General features: G+C 35.3%; 1 protein-coding gene across 2 annotated transcripts in view; it reads left to right on the top strand.

Annotated features, from left to right (window-relative positions):
* Positions 1 to 11,008, top strand: part of LOC131077167 (adenylate kinase 5, chloroplastic) — a 317,818-nt gene extending 306,810 nt beyond the window's left edge. The window contains exons 17-19 of one of the 2 annotated variants that reach the window (XM_058014606.2): positions 9,717 to 9,854; positions 10,041 to 10,070; positions 10,170 to 11,008. In XM_058014606.2, coding sequence (XP_057870589.2) covers positions 9,717 to 9,854; positions 10,041 to 10,070; positions 10,170 to 10,194 — 193 coding nt within the window. In that variant the 3' untranslated portion in view covers positions 10,195 to 11,008. Of the gene's footprint in view, positions 1 to 9,716; positions 9,855 to 10,040; positions 10,071 to 10,169 lie in introns of those variants that run through there. The other variant, XR_009358969.1, reaches the window with a different exon arrangement.
* The last annotated feature ends 4,571 nt before the right edge of the window (positions 11,009 to 15,579 follow it).

Genomic DNA, 15,579 nt, shown 5'->3' with positions numbered 1-15,579 from the left:
CCAAGGTTCTTCGATGTAGGTTCTCTACGTGTGGATAAGCTCTCTGTGGTATGATGTGATTTGTTGGAATCACAAGGGGACTTACATTTGATGATTGAACGTCTGATCTGCTTTGAATATTGCTGGAACACAGGCTCTTACTAGCTTTGATTTGAAAAAAGGAAAAAAGATGAGGGCGAGGAAAGAATCTAATCGTAATACTAAGGAATGTAGGAGCAATGATTGATCTTTGATGAAATTCTAACTAAGTCTTGTTTTGACATCCCAGGAACATCTCCACAAGGTTAGTGCGATCTTCGAAGGAAATATTTATGATGTTCAAATCATCACTGCAGGCATAGACACCATCAGGTTGATGCATATCAATGAAGAAGCGACAATTGAAGTTAAGCTTAAGCTGAATGATTCCAGTTGACTACACAAGGCAAGTCTGCAATCAACAAACTGCTAGTAGTATGGATATACGAATTCCACCATCAATCAAGCACATTCCTTCCACTCATCTAATCATAAGATCAAACATGAGAAGTATAAAGACCATGCAAATTGTCGAATTGACCCATAAATTTCACCATTTCTTCAATGAAGTTACAAGTCTTTTACAACAACATCTTGGCAACAATCTTTGCCTTCTCTCTCTACTCTACTCTAATTGCTATTCCATCAACTAGCTAATCACCTTCTAACTACTCTCTATCTGTCTTCTAACTGCTTCCAACTATATTCTAACTATTCCCTTTACAAAATGAAATGACAGGGTTTATATAGTGCCCTCAATACAATTCGATGGCTTAGATCAATTCGAGATCAATGGCCAAGATTCAACAATGAAAACCCTAATTAGGGTTTGTTACAACCATTACATAACATTTAATGCTTGACCAATGATAAAATTGTATTGCTTGGACACATGTCCTCTCTAGAAAATTCCACCAATGGATAGTTGGGGTAGGTACATCGGAGTTTGTGCCACCTTCCATGAGTTAGGTACGTTGAATCTGGAAATGCTGAGGTGGACCACACTGACTGGAGAAGTGATGACTAGGATGCCACCTCGTTTGACACTTGTAGCTTAGTAAATATTCAACTTGATGTTGTTGAGAAGCTAGCTTTAATTAATTCATCTGGAACTATCTGCTTCTTCAACGAACCCTTTGCTCTGACTTCTTGTGTCCTTGATTTGCAGGATGATGATGTACCTCGCCTTGGAATGCTGGATTGGAAGAGGTCGCCCTTGATGACGTTAGTCCAAAGAAGGCCGTCCTTGTCGATGCTAGGCTGGAGGAGGTCGCCCTTGTCCTTGCTTGATCGTCCTTGGAGGAGACCGTCCTTGATCTGGCTTGATTTCACAACTCCGGGATCTCCATTTGATGCCTACACAAAATATTAATTTTAGTCTTTTGAGCATCAAACCTCAAAGCATGAAATTTAAGACTTTTCAAAGGTAAAACTTAAGATATTAATTTGAAAAAAGCCATGATAAATCAAGAATTACACATTTTCAAATTAATAATGAATGGAATTTGGATCTTCAAGACTTAGACTTTACAAAATTGCAATGGGATCACAATAAGTCTTGAATAAGAACTTTCAAAAATGATTCTTCATACCTTCCCTTTGAGTATTTAAGTACAAAACCTTGAAAAATGAAGGAAGAGGACCGGATTTTGTTGGGCAAGATTTATAGTCCTTCCTTGGATGAAGTACGCCTCCTCTAGTTTGAAAAAGAATAAACTCCACTAGCCTCTTCAAAAATCTGGAAATTCGCCTTCAAATGTCTTCAAAACATCTGGAATTTATCCTCCAATCTAGCAAGAAATTTTCCTCTCCAATAGCTTTCAAGATGAATTTCGCCCTCCACTAGCCTCTCCAATTTCGCACTTGAAAGGATGATTAAATGATTTGAATTGTGAAACAACACCTCCAATATATAGAGCGCTCACCTTCTACATCTCCCATAGGCCGACTTGACAAAATAAGCCAAAAAATAAAATATAAAAAAAACACTAAGAAGAAGGCCGACTTGATAAATAAAGACAAAATAATGCCTTGTGCGCTCAACTTTTAATTTTTTATTTCACAAAAATTAATTTTAAATGCCTTTATAATAGAAATTTGATTTTTTGAGGCCCAAAATTAATTTATTAAATGCCAATTTAATTTAATTTTTTCAAATATTTCGAAGTTGATGATTTTGGCATTTCATGCGATTTGGAGGATATTAACGCCCAAGTAGAAAATAGTGAATGCCAATAACTTCGCTCTGGTCCCTTGGAGAGGGACAGGAGCGCCTTTTCACTTTTGTCCTCAATCCTTCATTTTTTTAATTGCCAATTCACATTGTGGGGCTAGCAATGATCCCCTTCGTCCCTTCAGTGCATGTTCAACTCGTTTTTTGCAAGGCAAAATTGATGTTCTAGAGATTTTCGCCCTGGTCCTTCAGTGAGGGACAGGAGCGCCTTTTGCATTTGGCCTAGGATCATCAAGTTTTTAGAGTCAAACCTTTGTTCATCATGATTTAGAAGACCTTTCCAATCTTGCTCAACTTTGCCTTAGCATAATCTCGGAGGGAAATTGTTGATTTTATAAAAATCGCCCTGGTCCTTTAGTGAGGGACAGGAGCGCCTTTTGCATCCATTGCACAAATTCTTGATCATATCAACCTCAAGGCATTTTAAACATCATTTCAAATCCACGCCTTGGCTTAGATTTGTCCAAACTTGGCGAGAAGGACTGGATATTAGGTTTTTCGCCCTGGCCCCTTGGAGAGGGACAGGAGCGATTTTGCAAATCCAAGCTTATCTGTCCTTTGTTAGCCTTCCAAATTATATTCAATGGATAAATCATGTTTTCCTTGGTCTCTTCAAATCATAAAATTGTCTTGATCCTGCAAGAACAGTGCAAATTTGAAATTCAAGCTCCGGTCCTTCAGTGAGGGACAGGAGCGAATTTTGTCTTCTAGGCCAAAATGCTTCACTTTTCACCATGAAATGTCTTGGCTAAGGAAGATATCATCTTGTTACACGCCATGAATAAGAGTTCAAGTCTAAGAAAGGTCTAAAAATGTGTATATAAAGAAAATCGCTCTGGTCCCTTGGTGAGGGACAGGAGCGCTTTTACCTTTGTAGACAAAAACTCTATCATTTCATTGTCTTTGATCAAGTCTGGATGCTCTATCATGCTCATTTCGTCCTTCACCATGCCTTTGATGTTCCAATTTGACCAAACAAGGTCAGGAATGACTCAAATAAGCCTTTTCGCCCTGGACCCTTGGTGAGGGACAGGAGCGCTTTGCCTTGGTCCCTTGGAGAGGGACAGGAGCAAAATTCGCTCTGGATCCTCAGTGAAGGACAGGAGCGAAATTTGACCTTTTGAACCCTCTATCAGGATAATTTTTATGGAATATAACAATTAAGTATAAGTGACAAGGAAATGTCACTTATACTTTAAGTTATATTCCATATATACTTTCAAGATGTTTGAGAGTGGTTTCAGACCTCCAGGAGTTATATTGCAAAATCTAGTTTTTTGAGGTTTTTCAGTTTCCAGACTTAGTCAAATTTCAGGATCAGGACATTCTAGACTTGCCAAATTTCAGGATCAGGACATTCCAGACTTAGCCAAATTTCAGGATCAGGACTTTCTATCCTATTGATATCCCTGACAGCACTCAAAAATGCAAAAGCCAACTGACAAAACCCTAAAAGACCTAAAAAAAAAAAAACCCAAAAAAGCAAAAAACAAGGGTCCCCATTTGCAATGGGGCGATGTGTGAAAACGTCACAACAGGTTGTAATTCACATAATGTCATACTTGATTCAAAATATCTGGTTTCTCTTGTTCATATTATCCCAATAATATAACAAGCTAATTAGTATCTCTTTTATAAGCAACTGAGGTGGGTTGAATTGTTTGATTATGAATTATGTCCCTATGCCTGTTAAAATGTTATTGGCTTTACATTATGTATCACAATAGAGATATAACAAGTATAATGTAGCTGCCAGTCATTTAAAATAATTAAGCACTCTTTCCTTTCTGACCATAAAGGAAAGAATGAATAAATTTTACACCTAAACAAGGTAATGAGTGAATTGAAACAAATATTAAGGAGAAGAAAGGTTGAAACCAGTTAATATAGAACTAAAATCTAGAAACAATTTATTATAATAAAGTATAGCTTCAATGATGCATCTATCAAACCAAATAATTTTTTTCCCGATAGGATATTAGATGATATATTTGTAACTTTCTCCAGTATGAAAGTTCTTCTAGAAGTTTGAATTATTAGGTTGATGTAGCTAACAAGCCAAATATATCGCACTTTTGGGGTTCGTTTAAATATATCATTGATCTATTCACACATTATTGTTTTACCAACTCTCTTGGGATTTTGGGATTTTCATTGTTTCAAAATTATGATGGAAGAAAGGAACATATTGAGGCTTTCAAATTCTTTCAAGAAAATTTATCCGATTGATGTGTATATCCATACGCTTCTATGTTGACTGGGATACAATATTGAAGGTGACAAGTTTTCAAATCTTCCTTGACAATAAAGATGTGCTGGTGTGATATTCAGAGATTTGAAAGTTGGTAAACTAGAACTGTGTGGATACAAGATACCCTTATGGACACGAGAACAACATGTGATATGAAGACTGGACCAAATTAATCCTAAGTATACAACAAAGGTCCAAGAAAAAATAGATAGGATACTTGAAGCTAGAATTATGTTAAAATTGAACAAGAGTGATTAAGAGTCAACCATAATCCACAATCTGAAGAAGAACAGATTCAAATCTATGTAGACATAAAAGTCTCAATGATGTAGTCTTGAAGGACCCTGTAATGTCCCCTTTCTAGGTGATAGGAGATGAGCAAGGGTTGACCTATCATTCAAGTTCCTGTCAATCAACGGTATGGTTAGGGGACTCATTTTGAGAATCATGGAGCTTTGCAGGGGCTCTGTGAGTTGTTTTGGACCTTCAGACGACAATTCCTACTTTTTAGTGAGGTCTCCTATTTATTAGGGAGAACTGGCAGTTGACTGGATGACCACCCGGGGCACCAGGAAGCAGAGCGGGATCCTTTTGAGAAGTTACAGGTGTTTGGAGAGAGTTTCCTATTTTTTAGCGCGAGTCCCTACTTTTTAGGAGGAACTGTCAGTTGGCCTGCAGGACTTAGGCAACATCAGTGATCACAGTGCTTCAGACGGAATTGAGAGATGAGTCCCGGATTGAATTTTATGAATAAATAAGGAATAAAATATTTCCTAAGTTATGGATTTAAATAAATTATATTAAAGTGATATTATAATCACTTTATAATAAAATAACTTATAATAAGTTAGCCCCCTTTTTCCTAGGTGTTTGAGGCATAAAATGTTGTAATAAAAAGGGGAAAACATTATAATAATAAAATATGATGCCTAAGGGATCAATTTTTAAAGAAAGGCATAGCTTTTATTAAAAATAATATGTTGAAACTATGGAAACCCTAAAAGTGACGACCTAGGGTTTGGAGCCTTTTAAAAGGGCATTTGGAGGTTATTTTTCATCATTCCTTGATTCATTTTTTATATGCTTTCATCCTTGGAGAGGTCTGCAATGGCAAGCTTCAGTTGGATTTTAGGTTGGGAATGGAAACTCTCAATCTTCTTCAATGTTTGGAGGAAAACCCACTCACTTGCAGCATTGAAGGATCCTCTTTCAGGCCATTTGGGGTCAAGATTTGGAGGAGATATTACATTTAAAGAAGGTTTGAGACATCATCAAAAGATCTAAGCAGTTTGGAGAACATTTCCAGTGAAATAAGTGCTAAATATTGTTGGCCGTACCATCTACAGCAGGGCTATACCATCCATTCATGGCTTGTGAGGTCAAATAAATTATTTAGAGAGTTTTAGTAGCACAGTTTGTTCCAGAATTCATTGTTGATGAATAGTTTCAATGAATCCAAGGGTTTTTCAGAAGAATTAGAACATGTGGGGTCTACATGAGCATTTCATTGAGGAAAATTGTCAGAATTTGGGAATCTAGCCTGTGACCCTGAAGGATTTGCATTGTACATTCATAATTTGTTTTTGGTAATTATTATTGAGGCAAATAAAACTCATTGGTGCCATTGGTGGCAAATAAAAGCACATGTATTGGCCAATTCACCAGTTCAAGCAATAAAACCACTCCTACCAGGCTAGCGCTGGACACTTGGTATGCTAGTTTGGCCTTGAATGCTAGAATTTGTTCATTCTTTGAATTCATTATTTGCTGCAATTAAATCAGAATTCTGAGTTTTGGTTTCAATCAATTATTAGTTTGTATTTTGTATTTCTATATCATTTTGCATCACTCATTGAACAAGCAATTAGCTCAAAAACATCAAAACTCATCAAAAACCCAAAATACATTCGCTGGTCAAAGATTTCAAGTCAAACCAAAACCATCAGATTGGGCCGAATTCCTGGTTGGCATATTTCAGACCCCTTGCCCATTTCATTTACCAACTCAATCATCAAGGAAGTGGAAGGTCATAATATATACTCATTCCTTACGTTTATTGGGTAGAACCAATAAGCATTGTAGAGGAAGATAAATTAAAGGTGACCTTTGTAGTTGAGAATGGTATGCATTCATACAGTCAAATACTATTCAACAGACAGTGTAATGATCCAGTGACATTTTAGAGGATTATACTCCATATCTTCAAGAAGATATTGGGGAATTTAGGGGTGTCCCTTGATAATTTATCCATTTGCAAAGTGGAGAAGACACGACTCCGAGCCTTCAAGGATCTCATAAGTTATGTTAGAAGGTCAAACTTATACTGTAGCTCAAAGAAATGTTCTTTCTTGGACACATCCAGGAAGTTGTTAGACATATTGTATGTCCATGTGGATTGAAGATGTACCTAGATACTTCCTTATACCAGGTGAGGAGGCTTTTTCGTGAAAGTTGTCTTTGCATCCTGTATTCCAAAGGAAACTGATCACTACAAACCAAATTTTTTGTCTCCTTCAATGTGTCTTTTGGCTCGTTGAAGATAATCAAAACACATAAACACTACCTTAAACGTAAGTAAGGATTTTGATTTCCCATAGGAAATTGTTTGTAATGTCTCCTTCTTAGCAGTAATCAGTTCAGTTGGGTGTTAGCCTATTCTAGAGACCCGTAGGCTAGTCGGGAGCAGAAATTAGGGTTTCCTACTTCTAGGAGGATTTTTCAGCGTTTTTGGTGGCTTGCATGTTGGAGTTTTACAATTTTGATTTTGGATTCCTTCTGGGTTTGCAGAAAGCTTCGCAATGATGGTACATGCATAACAAGCAGTGAAGTTTGGTGAACTTAATATTTTTAGTAAGTGGGGGCGATGACAGCTCATTTCTCTAGGTTTTTCTGGGTTTTCAGAGAGCTACATGTCGGTGTGACATGCAAATGAATCTGAAGACTTTTACGGACTTCCTATTTTTAGTAAGTTGCAACGGCTACTCAAAATGTGGTTAAAATGCATTTGGACACACACACTATTTTGAGCAGTATGCTATTTTTAGTAAGTGCTATTTTTAGCAGTGCTATTTTTGGTAGGGTTTCTACAACTTAGTGTAGTGGCTATATCTGGCAAGGCAGTTCTCTAAGTTTGATCTCCCATATTCTTGGAGCTTGTTTTGGCAAGTTCAGTATTTGATGGAAAATGGTTTTCTAAGTTGAATTATAACTTAAGGCAAAAATGGATGATTTATTAAAGGGATTGCTTAAGTTATATTAAAGAGTCATTTTTTCAATTATATGTTGGTCACTCATATTATGTATTATTTGCATTTCAATAAAGTGTCTTGTCTAGGCAAAATGGGATGACTTGGTGAAGGATGAAATAAAAGGCAAATTAAAAGTGAATTTGAATGTCATTGTTTAGTCCCACATTGGAGGGAAAAGGAGGTTCGAGTTGAGAGGAAAATATAAGTAAGTGCCTTGGCCTTCATTTGAGACTATCTATTGCTTATCATAACGAACTGCTGCCGAAATCATTTCAGACTTTGCTTCAAGGGATGCATACCTCCTAGCCTCCTTTAGTTTTGAGCTTGAAAGATAGCCCCTAGCTGAACACTATGATTGTTTCTCACTCAGAGGAGCAGATTGAGCTCAAGAAGTTATTTGATGCTTTTTGATTTTGGAGTGTTGTTTTCAGTTTTGGAGTCTGCTGATTTATGTGGAGCTGAAAGTGAAATTCAATCATAAGTCTGTGAGAGTTCTTTTGTTGCTTTTGGTTATTCTTCTATGTTTTCCTCTTGGTTAGGCGATTCCTTTTGCTAAGTTTCATAGTTTTTGGTGCTGATTTAGATTTTATAAATAAAATCACCCTCTCTCCTAGTCTGTGCCATGCTTGTGGTTGCATTGGGAAGCGTGCAATGTATGTCAGGTTTGATTTGTGGATGGTTAGGTGTTTGGGCTTGGGCATCTTATCTCAGGCTTCATTTGCATTTGATTTCATGCCATTCTGTCAAGTTTTGGTTGAGTTATGGGCATTTCAGTGAGCTTTCATGTTGTTGGTTGTGTTTTCAGTTTGCTGGTCAAGTATATCAGACTTAGTGTTTTGGAGTTTTTGGGGTTGTTCTTTGGTAGGGAGTCATCTTGAAGCTTGAGAATTACTTTGGACATCATTTGCAGCTGCAGGACAGTTTCTCTCTTGATTTGCAATTCTTGTTATGCATTGTAATGCTGATTGGTAGTACTAACAACAATCTTCATTATGAATTGTTTCCTAACACCCACTGAATAAGTGGAAGAGGATGGCTTCGCCGCCTATCTTTATTTCATTGTATTCCTGTCCTCCCGCTGAATAAGTGGTTGAGTGATTGTCTTGTTTAATTTCAGTCTTCTTGAATTTGTAATTGGCTGGTTATACCGCCAAGAAGTTGTTATTTCCAGTATTTCTTCATCCTGCTGAAAAGTGGAAGTGTCTGGTCCAACCGCCAATATGTATTGCTCTCCATATTTTATCATGCTAATGCTAATGGGTGAATTTATGGTGTTAAAAATCTGAAAAAAAAAATTGTGGGGGACATTTCATTGTCCTTTGATTAACACTTCGTAAAGATTGTGAACATGAACAATAGTGTTCAATGCAAATCAAATAAAATTTGATTTTAAAATTCATTCCACCTTGGTTATTGGCTCTAACTGTGAGTATTCATCATAGCGTTTGTTTTTTAATTTCAGACATGTTTTAAAAAAACTACTTGATCTTCAATTGTCTGATACTTTCCTTTGTATGAAACTTCTGCAGCTACACCTTAGCATTGTCAAAATGAGATGAGAAACTGTATGTTTCTTGAAATTAGAATGTCCTAGATATTATATTTCTGTTCTTAGGTAGAATTTGTGTAGTTGCAACTTGCAGCAAAAGAAGATAAAGTATGCTTAAGGATTTATAGTTTCATACTATTCAAGGAATACAGTCATGGAATACCCAGAAGCCTTTGATTTGCATGATATGATCAATGTTGGGCTAGCATATTATTAGTTGCTGCCGATTTCAACTAACATTTACAATGCCCAAGAATTGGCCCCCGCACCCCTCCTCAACTCTTCCTCCATCCCCCACCCCTCTCTCTATATATGTATGTATGTATGTATGTATGGATAATGATGACAGAAATACCACTCTTCAAGATTTATTTTGTATAAAAAAATGACATGTCTATGACAAATCCTTTATTTCAGGATGTCCTATCCAAACCCCTATGAACTTTACGTCAGGACTGATACCGAACAAGGGAAGGAGGAATATGTAAATGTCGCAAGGTTTATGGAAAAGCCAACTCGAGAAGAAATAAATGACATCTTTAGTGGAAAGTCCAGGTTAGTTACCATTGCAAAACCACCCTCCTACTTGATATTTTTCCAATGGTTAAGAATGTTTTAGGTTGTTATAGTATTTCATTATGTCTTGATGATGCTTGTGTGAGTAACTAGAACTGCTCCAAAAGAATCAACTCATGAGGTGCTTGTATGATTATTTTTCTCATGTGTTCACGTGTCTTACAGGGGAAAAGAAAGCAAACCTACAGGATTGTGGTAAGGATTGAATTTGTTTTTTATGGTCGCCTTTTTCACAACTTATTTTTTAATTTTTTCCATCCAACAGATTTCCTCATTTTGAGTTCTGTAATGCAGGGGCCTTTTGAGTGCTATGTTTTGATATCAGATTTGATATAATAAAGAGTGATGATCATTTTCCATGGGATGTGAACATTATGGTTTGAGTAGATTGCAAATTGAACTAATGAGATTTTTATCTGGAGAATTGTAATATCTGCAACTAGAATTTTGTATATTTCATGAAAAACATTGAATCAGTTTCTGAAGGCAGACAACTAGCTTAAGTCTTATCTTGCAGTTTCTGCTCCATTAAGTTATTATGTTTTGGCCATCTAAGTCGAAAAAATTGACTGCAGTGAATTAGCCATAGAGCACAAGAAAGAACAAGGCTCAAGAATGTTCATACTACGTATCACAGCCAAAAAATAAATCTTTTTTGTGCTACCAGAGCATAAGATGAGAGTGTATATATTTGTTGAACATTCTTGTTCTCTTTCTGCCAAATTGTGGGCAAGGAGTTTTATTTCCTTTTTAGAATTCTAATCACAGTGAATCACTCATGCAAGTCCATTTAGGTCCAAACATGTGTCAGATGCAAATTTGTTTAAGAGAAGGCATTGTGACTTAATAATGCTCATCTTGTCAACAGTTTTCAACAGTTACTAGAAAAACGATGAATCAATGTTCTAATGTCATGATCTCAGGAAGTGCTAAAGCATATATAATCAGTGTATTAGTCACTGGGTTGTTTGAGTGGTGGTTATTTAGTTCGTGTTACATTTAGATATGCAACACACATAGATTCATTCAGAGAGAAGCTTTAGGCTGACTTACTGGTCATACAGGGTTGGCTTCTTGGACTCCATCAGATATGTCGTTAAATTTTGAATATAATATAATTTAGATTTTCCACACAGCATTTGTGATTTATTTGTTTGTTATTGGAGATATTCCCTTTGGTCTCAGCCCTTTATAGATTGAATAGCTAAAAAGAAGAAATGCATATATCTAACAACATTAAAATGGGATTTCATTTGACGTAAAACCACTACATCCACTGCCTAGATTTCAAAGATTTAAGAAACTACAAATTGATCATTTTAAATTTAAATTTATGCTAACCTTCCTAGGGATGCATCATGTGCCCCAAATAACTTAAAAAACAATTTTGGAAAAAAGAAAGAATGGGTGTGCCCAAAATGACCCCACACCTCCTTAAAATAAACACAAACCTAACACAACTTCAAAAACAATTAAAAAGAAAATAATAATTTTAATATATTTCAATTTGTGAAGAAAAGAAAGAAAATAGAGCATTAGTGAGAAGACGAGAATAGTCATGGGAGGAAGGCAATCAAGTATCAAATCCACAGCATTTGAGGTTAGCTTACAATCAATTATTTATTTGTTCAAATTCCTTTGTATATTTTTTGGAATATTTTTTGAAAACTCAGAACTTATGGAAAGGGTTTTTCCTGTTCTATATTTGTACTGGCATATGTGTTTTGATTTGTCAACAAGAAAATAGTGATCAGTATTTCTTTGTATTCTTGGGTTCTCGTAGGCTATTCGGTGGTTGTTAGGAGACTCATGTTTCCTTGGAGAGCTCATTTTTTTGAGTTTCCTTAGGTTTCAATAGTAGTGCTATTTTTAGCGCATATTTCTTCCATTTCCAATGTCTTGGCAAGCTTTTCATAAGGTTATTGATATTATTTTAATATTTGCACTTAATTAATAAAGTGACATTACTAAGGTTATTGATATTATTTTAATATTTACTTAATTAATAAAGTGACATTATATTATTCACTTGTGTTTAAATATTATTTTTAAATAGTGAGTGTCCTTCAAGTGGACGCTCACGAGAGATTGGAGGAATTCATTTTTCAAAAAGCAACAAAAAAATTATTTTTTGAAAAAACAATAAAAAAACAAAAAAATGACTATTAAAAAAGCAACAAAAAAGTTAAAAAGTGTTTTTTTATAAAGAAAAAACAAAAAAGAAAAAGTTATAAAAGGAAGATTTCAGCTCTTATTTGGATTATCCAGAGTTTGCACACTTAAGGAGATACTATCAAATTGAACAAAGGAGTTCTTCCAGGTGTTGTTGATGACAAGAACATTGTTGGTTTTGATGGTGAAAGACTCGCCCTAGCTACTCTGGTATTTTAAATCAAGAAATACATTAATTTTCAAAAAGTTTCAGTGATTTAGGATTTCAAAAAATGAAGGTTTTTAATGTAAATTGATTGCGAGTTTTTTGGGTGATTTTTTTTTTTATTAAACTATGCCTGGTAAACTTTTTAACGTGACCGATGACGCTGGTACGACACGCCCTCCGTCTCCACGTGACTGTTTTTGACCCGAAGCTATGAACTGGTGAGGCCACAAACGGGGGACCTCATCTCCACACTTCACTTGTTCAAATCCGCGAGCACAACGACCCAGCGAAGGCACAAGGCCTTGCGAGCACAATGGCCCAACATGGATTTGAACCTTGGTGACTGCTTCACCAACGAAGTGTTTAAACCACGACACTACATTTTTAAAGACAAGTTTTTTGGGTGATTATTGGCAATGGGAATTTTGGTATTTTCCTGGTGTTGCTTCCATTTTTTACAAAGCTTCCTAGTGCTTGGTCATATATGTTCATGTATAGGGCATATTCTTGTTTTATGGCAAAAATGAGAATTGGATATTATTGAATGATTGTGGGTATTGTTGATTATGAGTGAAACACTTTAGACTTCATGTGATGTCTTTGACTGAGGTTTGGAGGTTCCTAAACACTTGTTGGAGCGGTCTAATGTTAGCTCGAGACCAGACGAGGTTTTATGCATGGTTGGTGATTTGTATGTAAAGGTTTTCCTCTTATTGTTGGGGGATTTAACAATCCATTTCCAAATTGAAGAATGCTCATATTTATATAGTAGGCTTGTAGTAGTGTTGAGGTGGGGTTTCATATCTTCATTGCTCTTTATTGACACCCAATTTGGCGTTGTTGTGCATTGTTGGAGGCATATTTCAATGGAATCGAATCAAAGCAGGTAGTGTTGGATTAAAATAACATTGATGTCAACATTGTCATTGGTGACAAAGGTAACCATGGATAACTTTGTTTAGGCCAACTTCTTAAGAGAAGAAAATAATTTAAGTAAAAATATCTACAAAAAAGATCGTTGACCTTCTATAATATCCCCATTTTTTAAACCTTCCTATGCTCCAACTAATTTCAGACTTTAGCCTATTATCAATGGTCATCAAGCTAATGTGGTGATTAAGGAGCCCTTTGAGGGTGATTCAGGGTTATTCAGTTGACCCTTTGGGTGTCTATTTCAGTACTCTCCATCTTAATGCCTTAGATTATTTGTGGTTTTCCTTCTAGAGGTATTTTAGGTCTCATTTATTCACACTTATTATTTTTAGTAAATCATAGGAGTGGTTAATTGACATCATATCTATATCCAGAAAGTGGATGGATTATTCCCATGAGTTGATATTGGCAATAATCAAGGGTTTAATGATTTGAGTCGAATTAAAGTTAAATCAAGTTTAACTTTAATAATATTAATTTTACTAAATGACATGACTTTATGATATGATGACATAAGAGGGACTTTATGTGGATGCCTTTATGAGAATTATAAAGTGACTTTATAAAGTTATTTTATAAAGTAATGTAATAAAGTGACTTTATAAAAGTTATTTTATAAAGTAACTTTTAATGGTGATTTGGGAGACATGGATATCATAAAATATTAAAAGTAACTTATAATTCAAAATGTGCAAACCCTAATTAGGACATTGGGATGAAATTCTTATAAAAAGGCACTTGGGAGCACATTTGAGACATACTTGGTTAATTTATTTTCTCTCTGAAAAGTTGGGAGCTCTAGCTTCATTTGCAAGAAATTTGAGGACAAAAACCCTTGGAGTTTCTTGATGGTTTGGATGGAAACCCAAATCCATCTTTGGTGTGGATTCATCTAGGATTCACCATTGTGCTTCATCATCAGATTTTTGGAGGTTTCAACTGAAAATCTTTGTGGAGGATTTGCTTCAACCAGCTAGGGTTTGAAGTGTATTTGCAGATGGAAGACATATTGCTTCAGATTTTGGAGGTTTAATTGCCATATTATCATAATACCTTGGATAGTTAGGGTTTGTGCATGACATTTGTAAAGATTTTGAAGATTTATGAAGTTTGAAGGCTTGCTATAGTGATGTGAACCATAGAAGCAATAGTTTACAAAAAAATGTGATTATACTTGATTAATCTTGAATCCTAGAGCCAACCGATTTACTCCCCCAAAAAATCCCGATTAATGAAAAAATCATGACCCAATTTTCAATGATTTTTTGCATTTAAATCACATTAAAATCATGTTAAAAAACTCAAAAATGGCAAAAAAGGTGAAAAAAATCATTGTAAAAACTTGCAAAACCTTAGAAAAACTCGTGAAACTACTGAATTCCTTAGAAATAGGGTTGATCCGAGACGAAATCAAATTCAATGTGGAATTATCATTGCAAAAGTTTGTTATTTTATCCATTTTCGAGGGGTTCATCATTCCCCACACTTCACTTGTTCAAACCCATGAGCTCAATGATCCAACAAAGGCAGAAAGCCCACAACCTCAATGGACCAATAGGGGTTTGAACCTTGGTGGTTGCCTCACCAATGGAGTGTTTTTACCACAATCTTAATTGTCCGAAGACATATATAATATAGATATAGGATTTTTAATTTATAATTGATATAGTTAATTTTTGCTCAAACAAAGATATACAATTCATTATGTGAGCAATCTATCCAAAGTGCTCCACGAAATAAATCTAAATGACAACAAACAATTTTACATATTTTTAATAAAAGAGCCTCTAACACACAATCATTAAAATGTGTCTACTAAATTAATAGTTGCGAGCTAGGTATTGCCAAAACCAATAGCTTGCTAATCTTTTACTTCAGCTAAACAAATGCCTTTTGTTGAATTATACTGCATATAAAAGGCTTACCAATTGACATTAGGGAATATAAAGCATTGCGACTGTAAAATATGATTTGATAAGCCTTCTCAAATATTGAAATACACCTAGAAAACTCCTTGCCTCAATCACAATGAAAGTCTTGGATCACTTCAAAATGTCTTCCACTTTTACTATTTGTCTGTTAACTTTTGATCCCAGTTACTTCATAGACTTACTAATATTTGATCTTAGACTTAGACAACTATTTGGTGTATTTGGTGAGTGCCCTCTTTAAAAGTTAACTGAATATTTGTCTGTGTAATCAGCATTATGAATATAAACAACAAAAACTAATTTTCTACAATTCATGGGTTAAACTCTATTTTAGTTGCTCTTGATATCTCTATGCTATGGAAATGCCCTTAAGTGTTTTCTAAAAATAGTTGGTCTCTTTTTATGTTTTTTTTTTAAATCTGATTTTTTTTTCCAATCTTTTCCCAAATTTTTTAGAAAA

Source organism: Cryptomeria japonica, chromosome 9 (assembly GCF_030272615.1).
Source record: "Cryptomeria japonica chromosome 9, Sugi_1.0, whole genome shotgun sequence".
Lineage (NCBI taxonomy): Eukaryota > Viridiplantae > Streptophyta > Pinopsida > Cupressales > Cupressaceae > Cryptomeria > Cryptomeria japonica.
The sequence above is the reverse complement of the archived record's forward strand: the minus strand, read 5'-3'. Positions and strand labels throughout refer to the sequence as shown.